General features: G+C 39.9%; 1 protein-coding gene across 2 annotated transcripts in view; it reads right to left on the bottom strand.

Moving 5' to 3' along the window:
* LOC125760936 (maternal protein pumilio) overlaps nucleotides 1–17074 on the bottom strand; it is a 173773-nt gene that overhangs the window by 147965 nt on the left and 8734 nt on the right. For both annotated transcript variants that reach the window (XM_049421542.1, XM_049421543.1), the window contains exon 3: nucleotides 7811–8155. In XM_049421542.1, coding sequence (XP_049277499.1) covers nucleotides 7811–7984 — 174 coding nt within the window. In that variant the 5' untranslated portion in view covers nucleotides 7985–8155. The remainder of the gene's footprint in view (nucleotides 1–7810; nucleotides 8156–17074) is intronic.

The following is a 17074-nucleotide window of genomic DNA, read 5'->3' as shown; positions in this document are numbered from 1 at the left end:
GTTCGCACACGTAGGGACTGAAACCGAGAGAGGGCTTGTACGATCAGACACCTAATTTATATCTATCACGATCTCCCTATCGTATTCTCGCTCTTTGGTAAGCTTCCGCTCACGCACCTATCCTTTCTAATGCACCTACGCATTTCTCGCGCTAATCGTGTCCTACCCGACTCTCCCGTTAATCGTTTACTGTCTCACTGTATTCTAGTTAACCCTTAATATCGCGGACCTCAAGTGATGGGCAAAGATTGTAATTACTTTGTACAGGCGAACACCACAGGACTCCCCCCCAGTGACGGAGTTACGATAGAAAAGGAACTGTGAGATTGTTTATCTCTTAATTTGAAATTTCTTTTAGTTATGTGCAAAGTGAACACATTTTCGGTTATTTGTGGTTTTGCCTGTTTTGGAAACACCTTCCATCTCGAAAGCAGGTTTGAGTCGATCAATCGAAATTGATTCATTCTTGTCTTTAATTTTGACCGTGAAAAATTTTCTGCACCGCCGCACTACCTCGTAAGGTCCTTCATACGGTGCTTGTAAACCCGTTTTTACTTTATCTACCCGTACGAAAACATGTTTACAGGTTTGCAGGGTTTTTGGTAAATAAACCGTAGTTGTGTGTTTGGGTTTTGGTGGATTCGGTTCGATGTACCTTAATGCTTTTTTTACATCCTGAACAAATTCAGGTACGTCCTCAACGGATTTTGCAGCAGATGGTATGAATACTTCGGCAGGAAGTCGCAAACTTTCTCCGTATACCATCTCTGCTGGCGAGCCTCTTAATGAATCTCTGTAAGCCACTCGAATGCCCAACAGTATCAACGGCAATCGAGAAATCCAATGCGCAGTGTCTTCACAGGCTTTTAACGCTCCTTTTAGATGTCGATGGAACCTTTCAACCATTCCATTGGCTTGAGGGTGATAAGCAGTCGTCTTTATGTGATGTGTTCCAAGCAACCTTGTTAGCTCTTCAAAAAGTCTGGACTGAAATTGTCTACCTCTATCCGTTGTTATCGTAGATGGACAACCAAACCGCGGAATATAGTTCCTGACGAATGTTTCAGCTAGTGTTTTAGCTGAAATATCAGGCATCGGGTAGCATTCCGGCCAACGAGTAAAACGGTCCACAATGGTCAGTAAGTAGCTCTTCTCTTCGGATGGTGGCAATGGACCAACGATGTCCATGTGCACGTGTTCAAACCTTCCTTTTGGAATTGGTAATTCTTCTAAAGGCGAGCGAGTATGTCGACAAATTTTGGCTTTTTGGCATCCAATGCATGCACGAGTCCAATTTCCCACGTCCTTGTTCATGGACGGCCAGAAGAATCTTTCGGATACCAACTTGCGTGAGGCACGAATGCCCGGATGCGATAGGTTGTGCAGGCTGTCAAAAGTACATCTCCTTAGAGATTGGGGAACATACAACCTATTCTGTCCGGTTGATGACTCGAATATCAGTGTGTTTTTATCCAATATTAATTTATTTAATTTGAATTTGGAGTTTGCCTCGGAGCCTTGTAATAACTTTTGTAGCTGTTCGTCTTCCTGCTGTTGTTTTGCTATTGTTTCATAAGTGAGGTCTGTGATTCCATTTGTTTCTCCTATTCGGGATAAGGCATCCGCCACTACGTTGCTCTCGCCAGTGATGTATTTTATATCTGTTGTAAATTGTGAAATAAAGTCTAGTTGTCGGCATTGTCTTGGAGATTTTTCCGTTTTTGAAGTTAGGGCATGGATCAATGGTTTGTGATCTGTATAAACCGTGAACGATCTACCTTCTAAGAAGTGCCGGAAATGCTTTATTCCAAGAGTGATAGCAAGTAATTCTCTATCGAATGTGGAATACCTCTGTTCCGTGGGCGTCATTGTTTTAGAAAAAAACGCAAGAGGTTCCAAAATGCCTTCACTAATTTGTTGTAACACTGCCCCTACAGCGACATTTGAAGCGTCTGTTGTTAGTGTGTACGTGGCATCACTTTTCGGATGCACGAGCATGGTGGCGTTTGAAAGTTCCTTCTTTATTAGGTTTAGTGCTTGCTCACTCGCATTGGACCATTCAAATTTGGCTTTTTTATTTTTGCTATGGTCTTTTACTGATTGGTGCAGGACTCTTAGCTTATCGGAGATGTTGGGAATGAAACGGTGATAATAATTCACCATTCCCAAAACCCTTTGAAGCTGTTTCACCGTGCATGGTGATGGAAAATTTTGAATTGCCAGTATTTTTTCCGACGATGGTCTTATCCCTTTCGCGGAAATAGTGTGGCTAAGGAATTCTATTTCATTCACACCAAGAACGCATTTTGATGGCTTTAGTTTTATATCATGATCCGTTAAACGTTTTAGAACAATATGCAAGTGTTCTAAATGGGATTCACGCGATGAACTAGCTATTAGGATGTCATCTATGTATACAAATACGAAATCTAAATCATGAAAAATATTATTCATGAGACGTTGAAAACATTGGCTTGCATTTCTAAGTCCGAAAGGCATCCTCAGAAACTCAAATAATCCGAATGGCGTGGTTATCGCCGTTTTATGGATGTCTTCCTCGGCAACGGGTATGATGTGATACGCCCGTATAATATCCAACTTAGAAAAGAATTTGCAACCATCCAAGTTCATCGTAAAATCCTGCACGTGAGGGATCGGATAACGATCAGGTATTGTGATGGCATTTAAACGCCTATAATCGCCACAAGGTCTCCAATCTGAATCAGGTTTGGGTACCATGTGTAGCGGTGACGAAGTTGGCGATGAGGATACTCTGCAGATTCCTAGATCTAACATATGTTGAAATTCTGCTTTGGCAATCTTGAGCTTCTTCGGATCCAGACGGCGGGGTTTTGCAAATGGCAAGCTTCCTTTGGTTTCGATATGATGTACTATCGAGTGCCTAACTGGTTTTTTGTAATCTGGTGGATCCCTTAAGGTTGGATATTGTTTAAAAATATCTCCAAATTCGCTTGATTCGATCATCCAGTTTTTAGGTGTTGGTGTATCCACCAAAGCGATGGTTGCGATCGTTTCTTGACCTGTAAAATGATCGATCAACCTTTTTCTTTTTAAATCGACCCACAAATCGTGTTTCGCCAAAAAATCAGCCCCTATAATTGGTCGGTTTACTTCAGCCAGTATAAAACAGTGCATAAACACTCTTCTGAGGCCAAGACTTACTTGTAGCATCTTGGTTCCATAGGTAGCAATAGGGCTACCATTAGCTGCTACTAGTAAATTTTCCGTTTGTTTATTTACTATGCCAAACAGATTGAACGGTAAGACGGACACGTCGGCTCCTGTATCCACAAGGAAAGTGAATTTGGTTTCTTCATCGTCAATGAAAAGACGATAGGAGCCTAATGTTGCTCTCGGGTTGCCCGGCACCGTTGAGCAAATTAGTTTTTTTGCTGCATAAAGTTGCACGGTTTTTGGCACTTTCGTGCTTCTTCACCAAAACGAAAATGAAAATAGCACATAGGGTGCTTTCGAACCTGTGATGGAGTCCTACCACGGTTTCGACTCTGAGATCTGTCTCGCTGTCGTCCTCTATTATTTCCTGTTCTTAGGGAAAGTCTCCTTAGTGTGTTACGTAGTTCAGAAATTTCCTGTCTTAACATCGTAGTTTCATTCGAGGGATTTCTTCCCGAGCTTTCACTAGAAGAAACGCCTACGATTGATGATACCGCTCCGGCTTGGGTTGCTTCCCATAGCCTGTCTGCGATTTTAATCAGCTCATTGATTTCTCGGCTTCCGACGGCAATGAGTGCTACTTCGATAGTTTTTGGCAACCTTGATAACCAAAGCTTGCGAATAAGCTCGGAAGTGAGGTTTGCAGAATCGCCGGCCAACTGAACCATGTGTCTATAGAAATCAGACGGACTACGATCACCCATTTGTACATGATACAACAGCTGAGTGATCCGCTGTTCTTCGCTCACATTGAGCCTTTCTAGCAGTTGGCTTTTTAAATATGAGTACGGGTTGGTTGGTAATGGCGTAGTTATTATGTCCATTATTTTTGGCAAGACGTTTTTCGGGAGCACGCTTAGAACATGTGAATATTTCGAGCGTTCCCTTGTAACGTTTGAAACGTCGAACTCAGCTTCCGCTGCCACAAACCATGCGGTTGGAGCGTCTTCCCAAAAACTTGGCAGCTTTGTAGAAATCTTTTCAATAACCAAATGAGAATTTTCCGGTTCTATCGTTCTCGCCACCGGTGACGGCGCCGTGGCTTGCACTGGAATTGCACTAGGACCAACGTTCTTATCATCACTTTCGTTCTTTGACATTTTTGGGTTTACAAATATTCCCTATCTAATAAAAAAAATTGTTTGTAACTAATTTTCGCTATATTGCTTGCACTATTGAATTGTTATTTTAATATACAAAAAAAAATTTAAAAAAAATCGTATGATGAAATTGATTGTAATGTGCACAAAGTATACCGTAACAATTATGCATGTATATGTAAATGTATAAAGATAGGCAGATAAAATTTAACGCGGGTGAGAAAACATCTTATGATTTCGGAAATGTTATAAAATTATAATAATCGAGAAAAATACGTGATAGTAAGAAAATAAAGGAACGAGCTCACCGATGTTGTGGCGTATTGCGGGAGCATCCGGTGGTTACCACGAGGTTCTCAGCCCGTTGTTATCGATGGCGGCTGCGGCGTCGTAGACCATGCAATGCAGATGATGCTGCACCAACAAAAAGAAACTCAAGACGTCATCCACGATGGCTGCTCCGATGAAGGATTTTACACGTCGTCCACGATGGCTGGCCCACGTGGTTTGTCATATAGGTGATCGCGATGGCTGCTCCACGTTGTTCGTCATATAGGAGATCGCGATGGCTGCTCCACGTTGTTCGTCATATAGGAGATCGCGATGGCTGCTCCACGTTGTGCTTAATTTGGCAGATCACGATGCTTTCTCCGTCTTGTCCTTCACACGGAAAAAACTATTACGATGTAGCTCCGGCGTTGTAACGTGTGTCATTCGTTGGTTTTTCGGAGGACTGGCTTCTTCCCGCTTCGTAGGACTTCCTCAACGAAAAATAACCCGTGCGAAATTTGCTTTGCGACACTCACAATATGGACTACCGCATGGTTGGGAATGCGGGTTTCACGATGACATTCACACGATGCGTGGCGTTTACGGGATTCTCAGTAATGATCGTGCATCGTCTAATCTGTAACGCGCTGCGCTCTCCTTAATGTCTCGTTACACAAATGTGTGTGTGTTTGTTCCAGTCCTATGGCTGTAGCGCGATAATATGATGGGATGCGATCCGCCAGAAAGGTTGGATAGTGATGTGCGTTGGCAAAGGCTGTTGTCGAATCTTCTATTCACCAGCGAAGCACTTAGCACTTGATTGCACCAATCGCGACACTTTTCACCGCGCGCTTCAGATCACGTCGGGGTCACCAATTTGTAGGGTTCTACAATTTATTTGCACGTTTCTTATTTGAACTTTTAATTAAGTCACAGTAGATTGGTTGTTCGCACACGTAGGGACTGAAACCGAGAGAGGGCTTGTACGATCAGACACCTAATTTATATCTATCACGATCTCCCTATCGTATTCTCGCTCTTTGGTAAGCTTCCGCTCACGCACCTATCCTTTCTAATGCACCTACGCATTTCTCGCGCTAATCGTGTCCTACCCGACTCTCCCGTTAATCGTTTACTGTCTCACTGTATTCTAGTTAACCCTTAATATCGCGGACCTCAAGTGATGGGCAAAGATTGTAATTACTTTGTACAGGCGAACACCACAATCTAATTAAATTGCCTGCCAAACAATACGGGTAATTCTACTTCATAAAAAAGCTTAATGCAATAAAATATTCTTACGTTTATTTTACGCTCACAGGTGTTGTCTCTTACAATTGAAAAACCCTGTAACGACTAACAAATTTTTATACACAAAAAATATAAGCGAACCTAGGAAAAAATACTACTATCGAAATTAGTATCTGTCTGCATATTATTGGGGAAAAAATCTTCAATGTACGATAAAGGTTCCTTTTTTGTTGCATGTGTGCAGCAGCTGCAGCGAATTACGATATTTTTGCTACCGGACATGTCTTGCATGTCGTTCAAAACTGAACATCAGAGCTTTATCGCCTTACTCTCACTCTCTTGTTATTCCTCTTTCAAGCATGTTATCTTCCATTCTACACGACGAATTATGTTTATGCTGCTCTTTTTAACATATAAGCCACCAGGCGCATAGGATAATACTACTCACTTCTTAATTTGCATGCTAGGGGACCGTTTAATCACCCTCGCTACCGACCGACCGGACAGTCTGTTATGACACAACAGGGCCCAAAAGTTGATTCTCGATTGAATCGGGTGGCCAAACAGAAGAAAAAACCGTTCTGCTCTTCGTAGCAGACATGAGGCTACCAACAGTCTATGTGCTCAGTCTACCAACTGTGGCTCACAAATGGATGGCCATTTAGTTGAAGGAAGAAAAAAAACAACAGGAATGAAAGCATAAATTTGTACCCAACTTTTCCAAACACTGCAGCGGTGAACAAATTTTGCAGTAGCACGCAAACAAATTGTTCATTATTGATTTACTTAACCACCTTGCTTACCCCATACCTGGTTTTTCGGTTTCTCATAAGGTTTAAATTTTTTTATGCTTCCTTTACGATGTTTGTTTATTAAGTTATCACAATTAAATACTTTTGTTTAATTAATTATTTGTTTTCCTTTTTAAATACGTATCTTATACTTTTTAAACAGACAATTTGAAGATTTGTGAAGAGGCCTTTTAATAACAAATATATTAAATGTTATATGGTTAAAACCAGCAGAAGCGCAAAAACATCTCAATATTTAAGAATTTGTTTAACAAATTTTTAAATACAGGATTTTATCAGGATTTTAACAATGTTTCAAGTAGTTATCTATTGTACACCAAAAATTGCCAAATATATTAAGAAATGTTTTTTTTTTTTTGAATTTAATACTTGAGGAGCAAAATTTTCATTTTTTAATGACAAAATGATGGACGTTTGAAGGGTTGAGAAATTAAAAAAAAGGATTATTAAATACAAATTTGCCAACATTTTGCTGATAAAAATGGCTAACAAAAATTAATATAAAACAAAAAGTTGTCGTGTACAGTTATAGTACTATAACGTCAATTGGCCTTGACCTCTTATTTTTGGCATTCCTTGGCTTTAGTTCTCCCTATCTCCCAACATTCCCTATCAATTTGAATGTACCTGGTATCTTCCGTTCACGTGAAAGATCTCAAAAAAATGGATAGTTCGTTGCCATTCTAATGACTAATTCAACGGACCTTGATAAGCCTAATTCATTGCCCTAACTAATAGAGCTCATCATTGTGCCTAGCCCTACATTGTCCTTCCATACATATTTGAGAAAAAAAAACCTTCTCAGAGACGTACATATATGAGTACTGGAACTTTTTTTATATTTTTATATGTTTTTTGGCATTATAACCTCAAGAAGTCTTGAAGTCTCCTGCAATTTCTGACTTTTCTTGACTTAAGTTTATTGATTTGAAATTATTATCAGATATTTCTGAAATATTTAAGTTTCACGAATTTTCTTTAAACCACCCCTTAAGTCAAGTTATCTAATACAAAAAGGAGCAAGAATTTACTACACAAAAAAAACCCGAAATTCTGATAACATAAGAAGACAGCATTGCAAACGCATTACATTTACTAGCAACTACCCAAAAGCCATAGTTTCTTGGGTGCTCTTAATGGAACAGGGGTTCATACTGAAATGAAATGGCTGCGGATACTCACATCGATAATGGTGTCATCCCCGGATGCCCACCGGGACTGCTTCTGTGCGAACTGGTTGAACTCGGTCTCGTTCGGATGCCGCTGAAACACGTAACCGACAGCGGCATCGTCCTGCGTACGGATCGGAGCCGCATTTCGTCCACCACCGTCATCGTGACCCCCGAGCAGCTTCATACTGGCGGCAACCGTTTCCGGTACGATCGTAGCCGTCGTCGCTGTCTCTTTCGTCGTCTTGGCCGATGTGCCCTTGTTACTTTTTGGGGGAGGGTTTTTTGCTGTAACGTGGAGGTGCTCAGCTCACTACACTATACTATCGGCAGCAGTAAACCGTGTCCGTCCGGGGAGCTATTAGGTGAAACGAAAACGAAAAATAAAACACGAAAACCATTACATTAATGAGTGGTGTATGAATATTATCTGCAAGCAAACAAAACACCCATGATGAATAAAAATTCAGACACACGATATGAGCTCGATATCTTTTATGGTGCACCACGACCCAGTGGTGGGAGGGTTTCCCTTTTTATTTTGCCGCTTCAAAACACATTTATCCTTTCCATCGGTTTCTTATAAGAAAAAAGTAATGCTGGAAAAGGGGAATACTCCACACAAACGAAGGACACAGAAGTATGTGCAGACACAATAACTTACAATCGGATATTTGTCTAACGGATCGTTCAGATAGTGCCACTAGGTCAACTGAACAGTACACTGAAGTACACCACGACCGCAGTATACGACGGCGAAGGTGCCATGAAAGAGTCAGGGCAAAAGTGCAACATAATGCATCTTAAAGCCTGTTTTGTGTGTTTTATGCACCAGGGAAAGATGTTGCCTGTACTGGCGCTGTACTGCTCAGTTTGCTTCATGCAAACGGAAATGGATCCACCCGGAAGGAGCTATTTTCTTGGCCAAAGAGACCATCCATTTCCGTAAATGAGGATCAAGGTGCACTCAAGCTGCCGCTGCATGCAGTAAAGTAAAATACGACAAACCACACCGTGCACCGAGGGTGCCAAGCAAAAGGAAGGTACCATTAGTTGTTGTGTACTGATTCTTTATAAATGGTACCTTCCTGGATAAACAAGTACATATAAAGTGTAGTGAAACAAAAACAAACATACATAATAGCAAAGCACCTCCTGTGGGATGATGTTGTTGTATTGCCGGGGAGCTGGAAATTGTGCATTCCAAGAGGATGATGAAACAGTACAGCCCTTCACTGAACTCTTGAGCTCCTAGTACAGTAATGTTAAGTTATTAAATAAACGTTTTCAATCGATATGCCTTTCGATATGACCTTTTTAATATGCCCATTACATTTTATGTTGCCGGTGGTGTATGTGATAAACAGCGAAGGTCCGGGATCAAATCCCATCCGGACCGTCGCCCCGTAGCAAGGACTGACTATCCGGCTACGTGATAAAAATAAGTCTAGTATCCCTGAAATGGCCGGGTTGACCTTATAGGTCGTTAAGCCAAGAAGAGAGAGAGACTTCATTGTTAGGAAAATAATATTTTTGTGTGAAATTCAAGACTTTATTTTACAAGATTACATGATTCAATATGTACTGATTTGTAGCCATTTTTAAGGTAGCTTCATACAGGGCTTAATTTCCGAAAATGATATATTTTATTTACGAAAAAAAAATATTTGGCAAACCCTGTAATGTCTCTCTCATAGAAGTCTTGGTCCATAGAAGTCTTGGTTGAAACTTCTATTATTCGCATTCACAATCTTTGCTGGATCTCAATTTCTTATCCCTCAGAATGTTTTGGTGAAGATGATCACTTTATGCTAGGTTTAACTAACAGTGACGTACGGCAATACGGAAACAACTCATAATATGTCATGTTATGGTCAATCCTTAAGCTTCTGGGCGATAATACGGCTACTATAATTCTTGTCTTCTTCGAATATTTCTATGTTTTTATCAACATTTCCTACGAAAAAAAAGGACGATTTGTAACGTTTGAAATAAAACAACTCAGGGCAAAAGTTGTATCAATGATGTATGAATCAATTTTGCCAACCCTTTGCAGTTGTGTTCAACATATGGCTAGATAATCAACTGAACATTCCCCACAAAGTTGTTCGAATAAGGAGAAATTCCTCGAATTAGCACCATTCACATACTATAGAAACGGCTAGTTACAGTGTGTTATGTATACGATGCTGGCTCAGATACGCTAGAGTGCATGTCAGTGCCCAATTGAAAGTGAAAATAAATACTGTTTTTTGTTATATTCTCTATCAGGCTGTGTTCTCTATATATTTGAACCTATTGGATGATATTTGCCTCAGCAAGGTTTTCCACTTTGCCTATATTTTTCATCACATTGATACTCATCAGTCAGCTTATAAAAAAATGGATTCCAAACTTATTTGAATTTTAATATTCTTAAAATCGCTTAATAAGTTATTTAAAAATAAATAAATTTGAAAACATCACTAATAAACCAAGATCTAGTTTCTTAAAAAAAGAAAAGAACATATCGAAGAAGAAAAGTAAAGTACTGAATAAAACACCAGAATAGATAAAAATTCTAGAACTAATGCATCTGGGCAAAAACGTATGTGGAAAGAATAAAAACATGGCAAGCAAAAGTTTGTTTTGTTTTGTTTTTTTATTATGGAGTTAGGTGTTGCTCGTTCGAGTGCTATTTATCGACTGACTCTTTATTCTTAGTCTAATACATACATACATATACTTACATCTAACGCTTACACTATACGCTTATACGCTAACCTACACTTACGACACTACATTCTCCCCCTTAAACGAAGTTTACTTTCTATCTAGGATACTTTAATCTTGGTTGTCCTTCCAGTCTTTTCGATCGTCTTAACGGTGGAGGACTTGATTCACTCCTTTTCCTTTTATGTGAAATATTTACATTTGTTGGTACTACAATTACATTCTTACTCATCCTACTATCCTTTTTCCTTATTTGGTTTTTATGCACCATGCGTATTACTCCATTCAGACTTATTAAGTATCTTAGACCACTTATTTTCTTTTTGACTATTGCTGGAATCCATCTCATATGTTCCTTAAAGTGATTTTTGTAATACACTTCTTCCTCTTCTTCATACTGATCATGATTTGTTATCATTGGAACTTGCCTTCTTGATTCTACCTTAGTTAAGATTTGTCTTTCGTGTCCTTTTATAGGATTTACTTTTGTTATTAATGTGTGTGGTACGTAGCAAAATACTCTCTCCGACGGCGTGACTTTAGTTACAGTACATGGACTATTTCTATAACTGATTAGAAAGTGATTCAGCTTCCTTTGTAGACTTAATGGTTTTAATCTTGTATCCAACAAATACTTTTTTAGACTATCTTTTACTGTCCTAACCGCTCTCTCGGCCAACCCGTTTGACTGTGGGTGGTACGGCGGGGACTTACTCACTTTTATACCTTTTGCTCTTAAGAACGACAAAAACTTTTCTGAACTAAATGGAGGACCATTATCTGACACGATTTCCTCTGGTAACCCAAAATATGCAAAAAATATTTCTAGCATCTCTATAACATTTTCTGCCTTAGTACTTTTCATAATTTTTACTTCCATGAACTTGGAAAAACTATCGACTATTATAAATAACGTACTATTTTCAAAAAAGAAAAAATCTATATGCACTCTTTGAAACGGACGCGTACATTGCAACCATTTGGTTGCGACTATTTCTTTTGGTACGATTTGTCTACACTGACAGACTTGACATGCTTTTATATACTGCTCAAAATCTCTATCCATATTTTTCCACCACACGAGTTTCCTAGCTGACATTTTCATTCTTACCAAACCATCATGGTTTTCATGGAATAGACTGACTATTTTATCTTTCAGCTTATCTGGTATTACTACTCGATCGTTAAAAAATAATACTCCATCTTCTATTGCTAAACTGTTACTAACTTTAGCATAATCTTTCAACTCCCATTTCACATTGTTCGACCATCCATACTTAACATTTTTGTAGACTTTTTGCAAAATACTATCTGACTTTTGGAATTGTTTGACCAACTCAATATCGATAATTGAGGAAGACGAAATCGCATTTAATTGTGTGAACTCCTCATCTATCTCTAAAATTTCTGCCAAAGGTAATCTACTTAACCCATCCACGTGACCCATACATTTTCCTGGCCTATGCTCTATCACATATTCATAATTGGCTAATAACAATGCCCATCGGCTCAGCCTAGCTACTGCTATAGACGAAGTTGTTCTTGACGGTTTGAATATTTCTTTGACGCCTGAGTTATCTGTTACCAGTTTGAATTTGATTCCGTAAATGTATTTATGAAACTTTTGGACACCGAAAACAACGGCTAATGCTTCCTTATGAACCTGTGCGTAATTTCTCTGTGCTTGAGAAAGAGTTGTTGAAGCAAAATATATAGGTTTTTCTACCCCTCCAATTTCATGAGACAAAACTGCACCTAAACCGTAAGGACTTGCATCTACTGCTAAAATAACAGGTTTTTTAGGATCAAATGGTACTAAAACGTTGTTATCTACTAACATTGATTTCGCTTTTTCGAATGATTCCTGACATTCCTTTGACCATACATATTTTTTGTCTTTGCGTAGAAGTTCATACATCGGACTCAATATTGTTGCTAGATTTGGCAAAAACCTGCTGTAATAATTTATCATGCCTAGATACGCTTGTAATTGCATCACATCTGATGGTACCGGTGCTTCAATAATCGCTTTTACTTTTGACTCATTTGGTGTTATTCCGTTCTTTGATATTTTGTAGCCTAGGTACTCTATTTCTGTTTTAAAAAATTCCGACTTCTTTTCGTTTATCTTTACTTTATGCAATTCCAGCCTTTTTAAAACTTCGCATACATTCTCCATGCATTGTTTTTCATTTTCTCCGCCAACGAGTATGTCGTCCATATACGCAATGCCTTTAGTCTTTAACAATATTTGATCTACTATTGTTTGAAATATTGCAGGCGCAGACTGTACTCCAAATGGCATTCTAGTGTACTTGTATAGCCCTTTATGCGTATTTATAGTACAAATATTTTGCGAATTTTCTGATAACTTTACTTGCAAGTACGCTCCTGTTAGGTCTATTTTGCAAAAAACTGTCCAATTTGCAATTTTCGCCAAAATATCATCAATCCTCGGTAATGGGTAATGTTCTACCGTAAGATATTTATTTATCGTAGCTTTTCCATCCAAACAGATACGTACTGAGCCATCACTTTTTCCTACAACCACTATAGGGCTCGCCCACGCTGATGTACGTATTGGTACTAGTATACCGTCATTCACTAATTTATCTAGGTTGGCTTCAACTTTTTCTATTAATGCGAACGGCACTGAATACGCTTTATGGAAAATTGGGGTAAAATTAGGTTTTAACACTAAACTGGCTTCAAACCCTTCTATCGTTTCCTTGTTATTTCCGTTTGTTAGATTCGGAAACATTTTTTTCATGTCTCCAAGCCATTTGTCCGCTTCGATTTGATTTAATTTAAAACCTTTTCGCCAATCCGGAAATAATATATCCAACGCATCACGACCTAGTAAAGGATTACCGTTATTTTCTGTTTTAATTACGTTGACTTCTAGACGGACCGTTTTACTTTTTATCGCTACGTTTACGCATATTTTTCCTAACGGTGTCAGACGTTGACCCGATGCCGTAATAAAACGCAAATGTGTTTGTTCTAATTCGACATTAGCAAACTCTTTCCGATACACACTCTCCGGTATTACCGTATTACACGCACCACAGTCTATCTCAAACGCAATGTCTACACCGTTGATATTTAAAACGCACACTTCTGGATTACTGATCGTATTCTCTTCTAATATGCGTGTTAGCGACACATCCTTCGGTTCCGCTCGCAAACTATGCACGTTCGTACTTCGGCAACACGACGACACATGACCATACTTCTTACAGTTGAAACACTGCCACATACGCGCAGGACATGTCTGTGGATTATGCGATCTTCCACATCTGTAACACTGCTGCTGCTGCTGCTGCTGCTGCTGCTGCTGCTGCTGCTGCTGCTGCTGCTTGCTCTCCTGCTTATGCGTGTAGCTCTGTTGATGTAAAGGTGTACTGTTCCCACGGTGGTAGTGCACTTTTGGACCGACGCTTCGTTTTGGCGCACACTTAATCACCGCCATTTCCCTCGGTTTCTCTTTCGATGTAAATGTTTCGTTTTGTTCATCCGCAGCTTCCCATGTTCTGGCGATATTTTCTGCACTCTCGAATGTTAACTCGGACTCTCGAAGAAGACGTTTCCTTAGTCCTTCATCTCGGACACCAACTACTAATTGATCTCGCAAGCTTTCCTTTAGACAGCACATGAATTTACACGATTGTGCGAGCGATTTCAGTTCCACGATGTACTCCGCAACAGAACTATCTTTTTGTAGACAGTTTCTAAAGTTGAACCGTTCCGCCACTACGTTGACTTTCTGTTCCAATTGCTCTTGCAGCTTAATGCACAGCTTCTCGTAGTTTAGCGTCTTTGGCTGTTCAGGCAACACCATCTTTGATATGAGGCTATACAGCGATGCTCCTCCCAACGTTAACAACATCACTGTTTTCTTTGAATCTTCCACCTCGTTAACTTGGAAAAAAATATCAATACGTTCCAAGTACTCCCTGATGCTTTCGCCCATGACAAATGGTTCAATTTCTCCGATTAACGACATGACTAATATTTGACTTTTCGTTTGCTTTTTCCTCGTCGCCAACTATTATGGAGTTAGGTGTTGCTCGTTCGAGTGCTATTTATCGACTGACTCTTTATTCTTAGTCTAATACATACATACATATACTTACATCTAACGCTTACACTATACGCTTATACGCTAACCTACACTTACGACACTACAGAAAACATCACTAATAAACCAAGATCTAGTTTCTTAAAAAAAGAAAAGAACATATCGAAGAAGAAAAGTAAAGTACTGAATAAAACACCAGAATAGATAAAAATTCTAGAACTAATGCATCTGGGCAAAAACGTATGTGGAAAGAATAAAAACATGGCAAGCAAAAGTTTGTTTTTTATAGAAAAGCAAAGGTACAACATAAAGCATCTAAACAAGATAAATAAATTCAAAAAAATCAAACACACTTCTTTGTTCTTGCAAATCCACCACAAGAAAGTAGAAACAGAGAAGCATCAAAAGGAAACAGTTGACCAAACTCTTGCACGCCGCAAGACAAAAGTGTTGAACAACAACACTGAATTTGTTCTCTTTGATGAACACGGTGTGAAATGAAAGGGAAACAGACAGCATAAACCACACATAAAGCAGCAACAACAACAACAAAAAAACATTACGTTGCTTCCTTTTTTTTGTTTCGCAACTTCATCGACGGAAATGGAAAATCGAACTAAAAAATCAACATTGTACGCGCGTTCCTTTCCATTGGCGGCGAAATGCGCTGGGCGCGATGATGATGGAGGAACGCACGATGCAGATGATGGATTAATGCCGGTGGGCTTGGCAACCAGAACGTAGCTTTGGTTCTGATCCAATTTAGCATTCGTAAAAGAAGACGCGGTACTCAGGTGCTTGGAACCGAGCGAATTTGTTGCTCCGAATGCTAGTGATTTTGTGTTGCGTTTTTTTTTATCTTCTTTCTTTTCCCTTTCGCAATTGGGAGTATATTCTCCTGAGGAAGTTTCAAATTTAGTCCCAGCGTAGAGTAGACCGTCATAAAAAAAACGCTGCCCGTGCACATATCTACCATACCATCTCACCCATCGGCCCAGCATCGAGGCAGATGTGTACGGTCATTGCTTCGATGGATCGATGTTGGAAGAATCCACGCGTGATATGGCAAACCCCGTGCGCCATTAGCCGAAATAGGGAAACAGCTTGGAATAGCGCGAGAGCGAACACAGCACACAAATTGACTAGGTAAAACAGCAACAACAAAAAAAGACAAGAAAATGGAATAGCTTAGTAGAATGTGGTAGCGAACAGTGGAAAAGACAACAAGCAAATAAACAGCAACCAGAAAAGCAAAACCATGGCACATGGCAGCAACACATTCTTACGCCGGCAGAACGCGAAGAGAACGCGCTCGCGATAGGCAAATTGTGTTTGTGGTTCTTTTTCCTATGCTTCGCGATTCAACCCTCCTGGGGGAGGGGGTTGCAGCAACATTCGTCGCAACACAGGTGAACGAACGAAGCCACACCATTTCGTATGTGCCCAGCCTATATGCGCGGATCGATGCGTACGTACACGCGTGTGTGTGTGTTTGAGTTTGTGTGGAATAGAAGGGAAGTTAAGCCATTTCTGAAGTTTATCTTCCACGCGGGGAACAGCAAACCGAATTGTAGTGTGAACCCGTGATTCACTTTCTCTCTCGACATTAGCGCCCTCTCCATGTTGGTCTGATGCGAAAGAATCGTACGTTCTAATGCTAAGCCCAGCTGCTGTCAAACAGCTTCAATAGAGACGTCAACCAAAACGGAAGAAGTTGTTTTCCCACCCCCCAGGTTCCATATTCCAACCCCGGAGCGTTGAAGAAGGTACAAACACGTCCAATCGTTGACCCGCAATAAAACTCCATACTCCATCCCCGCCGAGGGAACAACGGCCCATCCAGACGTTTGGAATTTCGCACGCATTTGACACTAGCGTTCTTTCTGTCTCTCTCTTTCTCGCTCACTCCGAACGAAACTCTCCGTTGCTGAAGCATCAAATGATCCCCGTTGCCGTATCTAGGAGGCATTGGATTTGCAAACGCAACCATATCAAAACCAACAACTCCCCGCATATCTTGCTATCTCTATCAATGACAGGACAATGACAGCACAACGAGAAATGTTAGATGCAGTCATAATACAGGGACGAGAAGTAATAATAAACAGCAACAATATGTCAAATCCCAGACTATTGGGGAAAAGGGAATAACTTCAATTTTCTTTGCTATGTTTGAATATTTTATTGCTATTACACATCAAGAAGATGGTTGGAAAAGGTATGTATAGGACTACCATTTTGTGCGTTATACTATACGTACAGTAGAGCGCCGATTATCCGGGTACCTTTTATCCGGCTGTCTCATTATCCGTGCAGCTTCTGAAATGACAGCTGCATATCGAAGCCAGCCATGTTTTTTTTTTGTTTTTGGTCTTGTAACTTCGGAAATTGAAGAATTGTATAAACTAAGGATCGGAAAAATCTTCAAAACCTATCATGTTTGAAACATGTAGGCGAGGAAAGCGCAGAGAAATGGCTGCTAAC

Source organism: Anopheles funestus, chromosome 2RL, assembly GCF_943734845.2.
Source record: "Anopheles funestus chromosome 2RL, idAnoFuneDA-416_04, whole genome shotgun sequence".
NCBI classification, from domain to species: Eukaryota; Metazoa; Arthropoda; class Insecta; order Diptera; family Culicidae; genus Anopheles; species Anopheles funestus.
The sequence above is the reverse complement of the archived record's forward strand: the minus strand, read 5'-3'. Positions and strand labels throughout refer to the sequence as shown.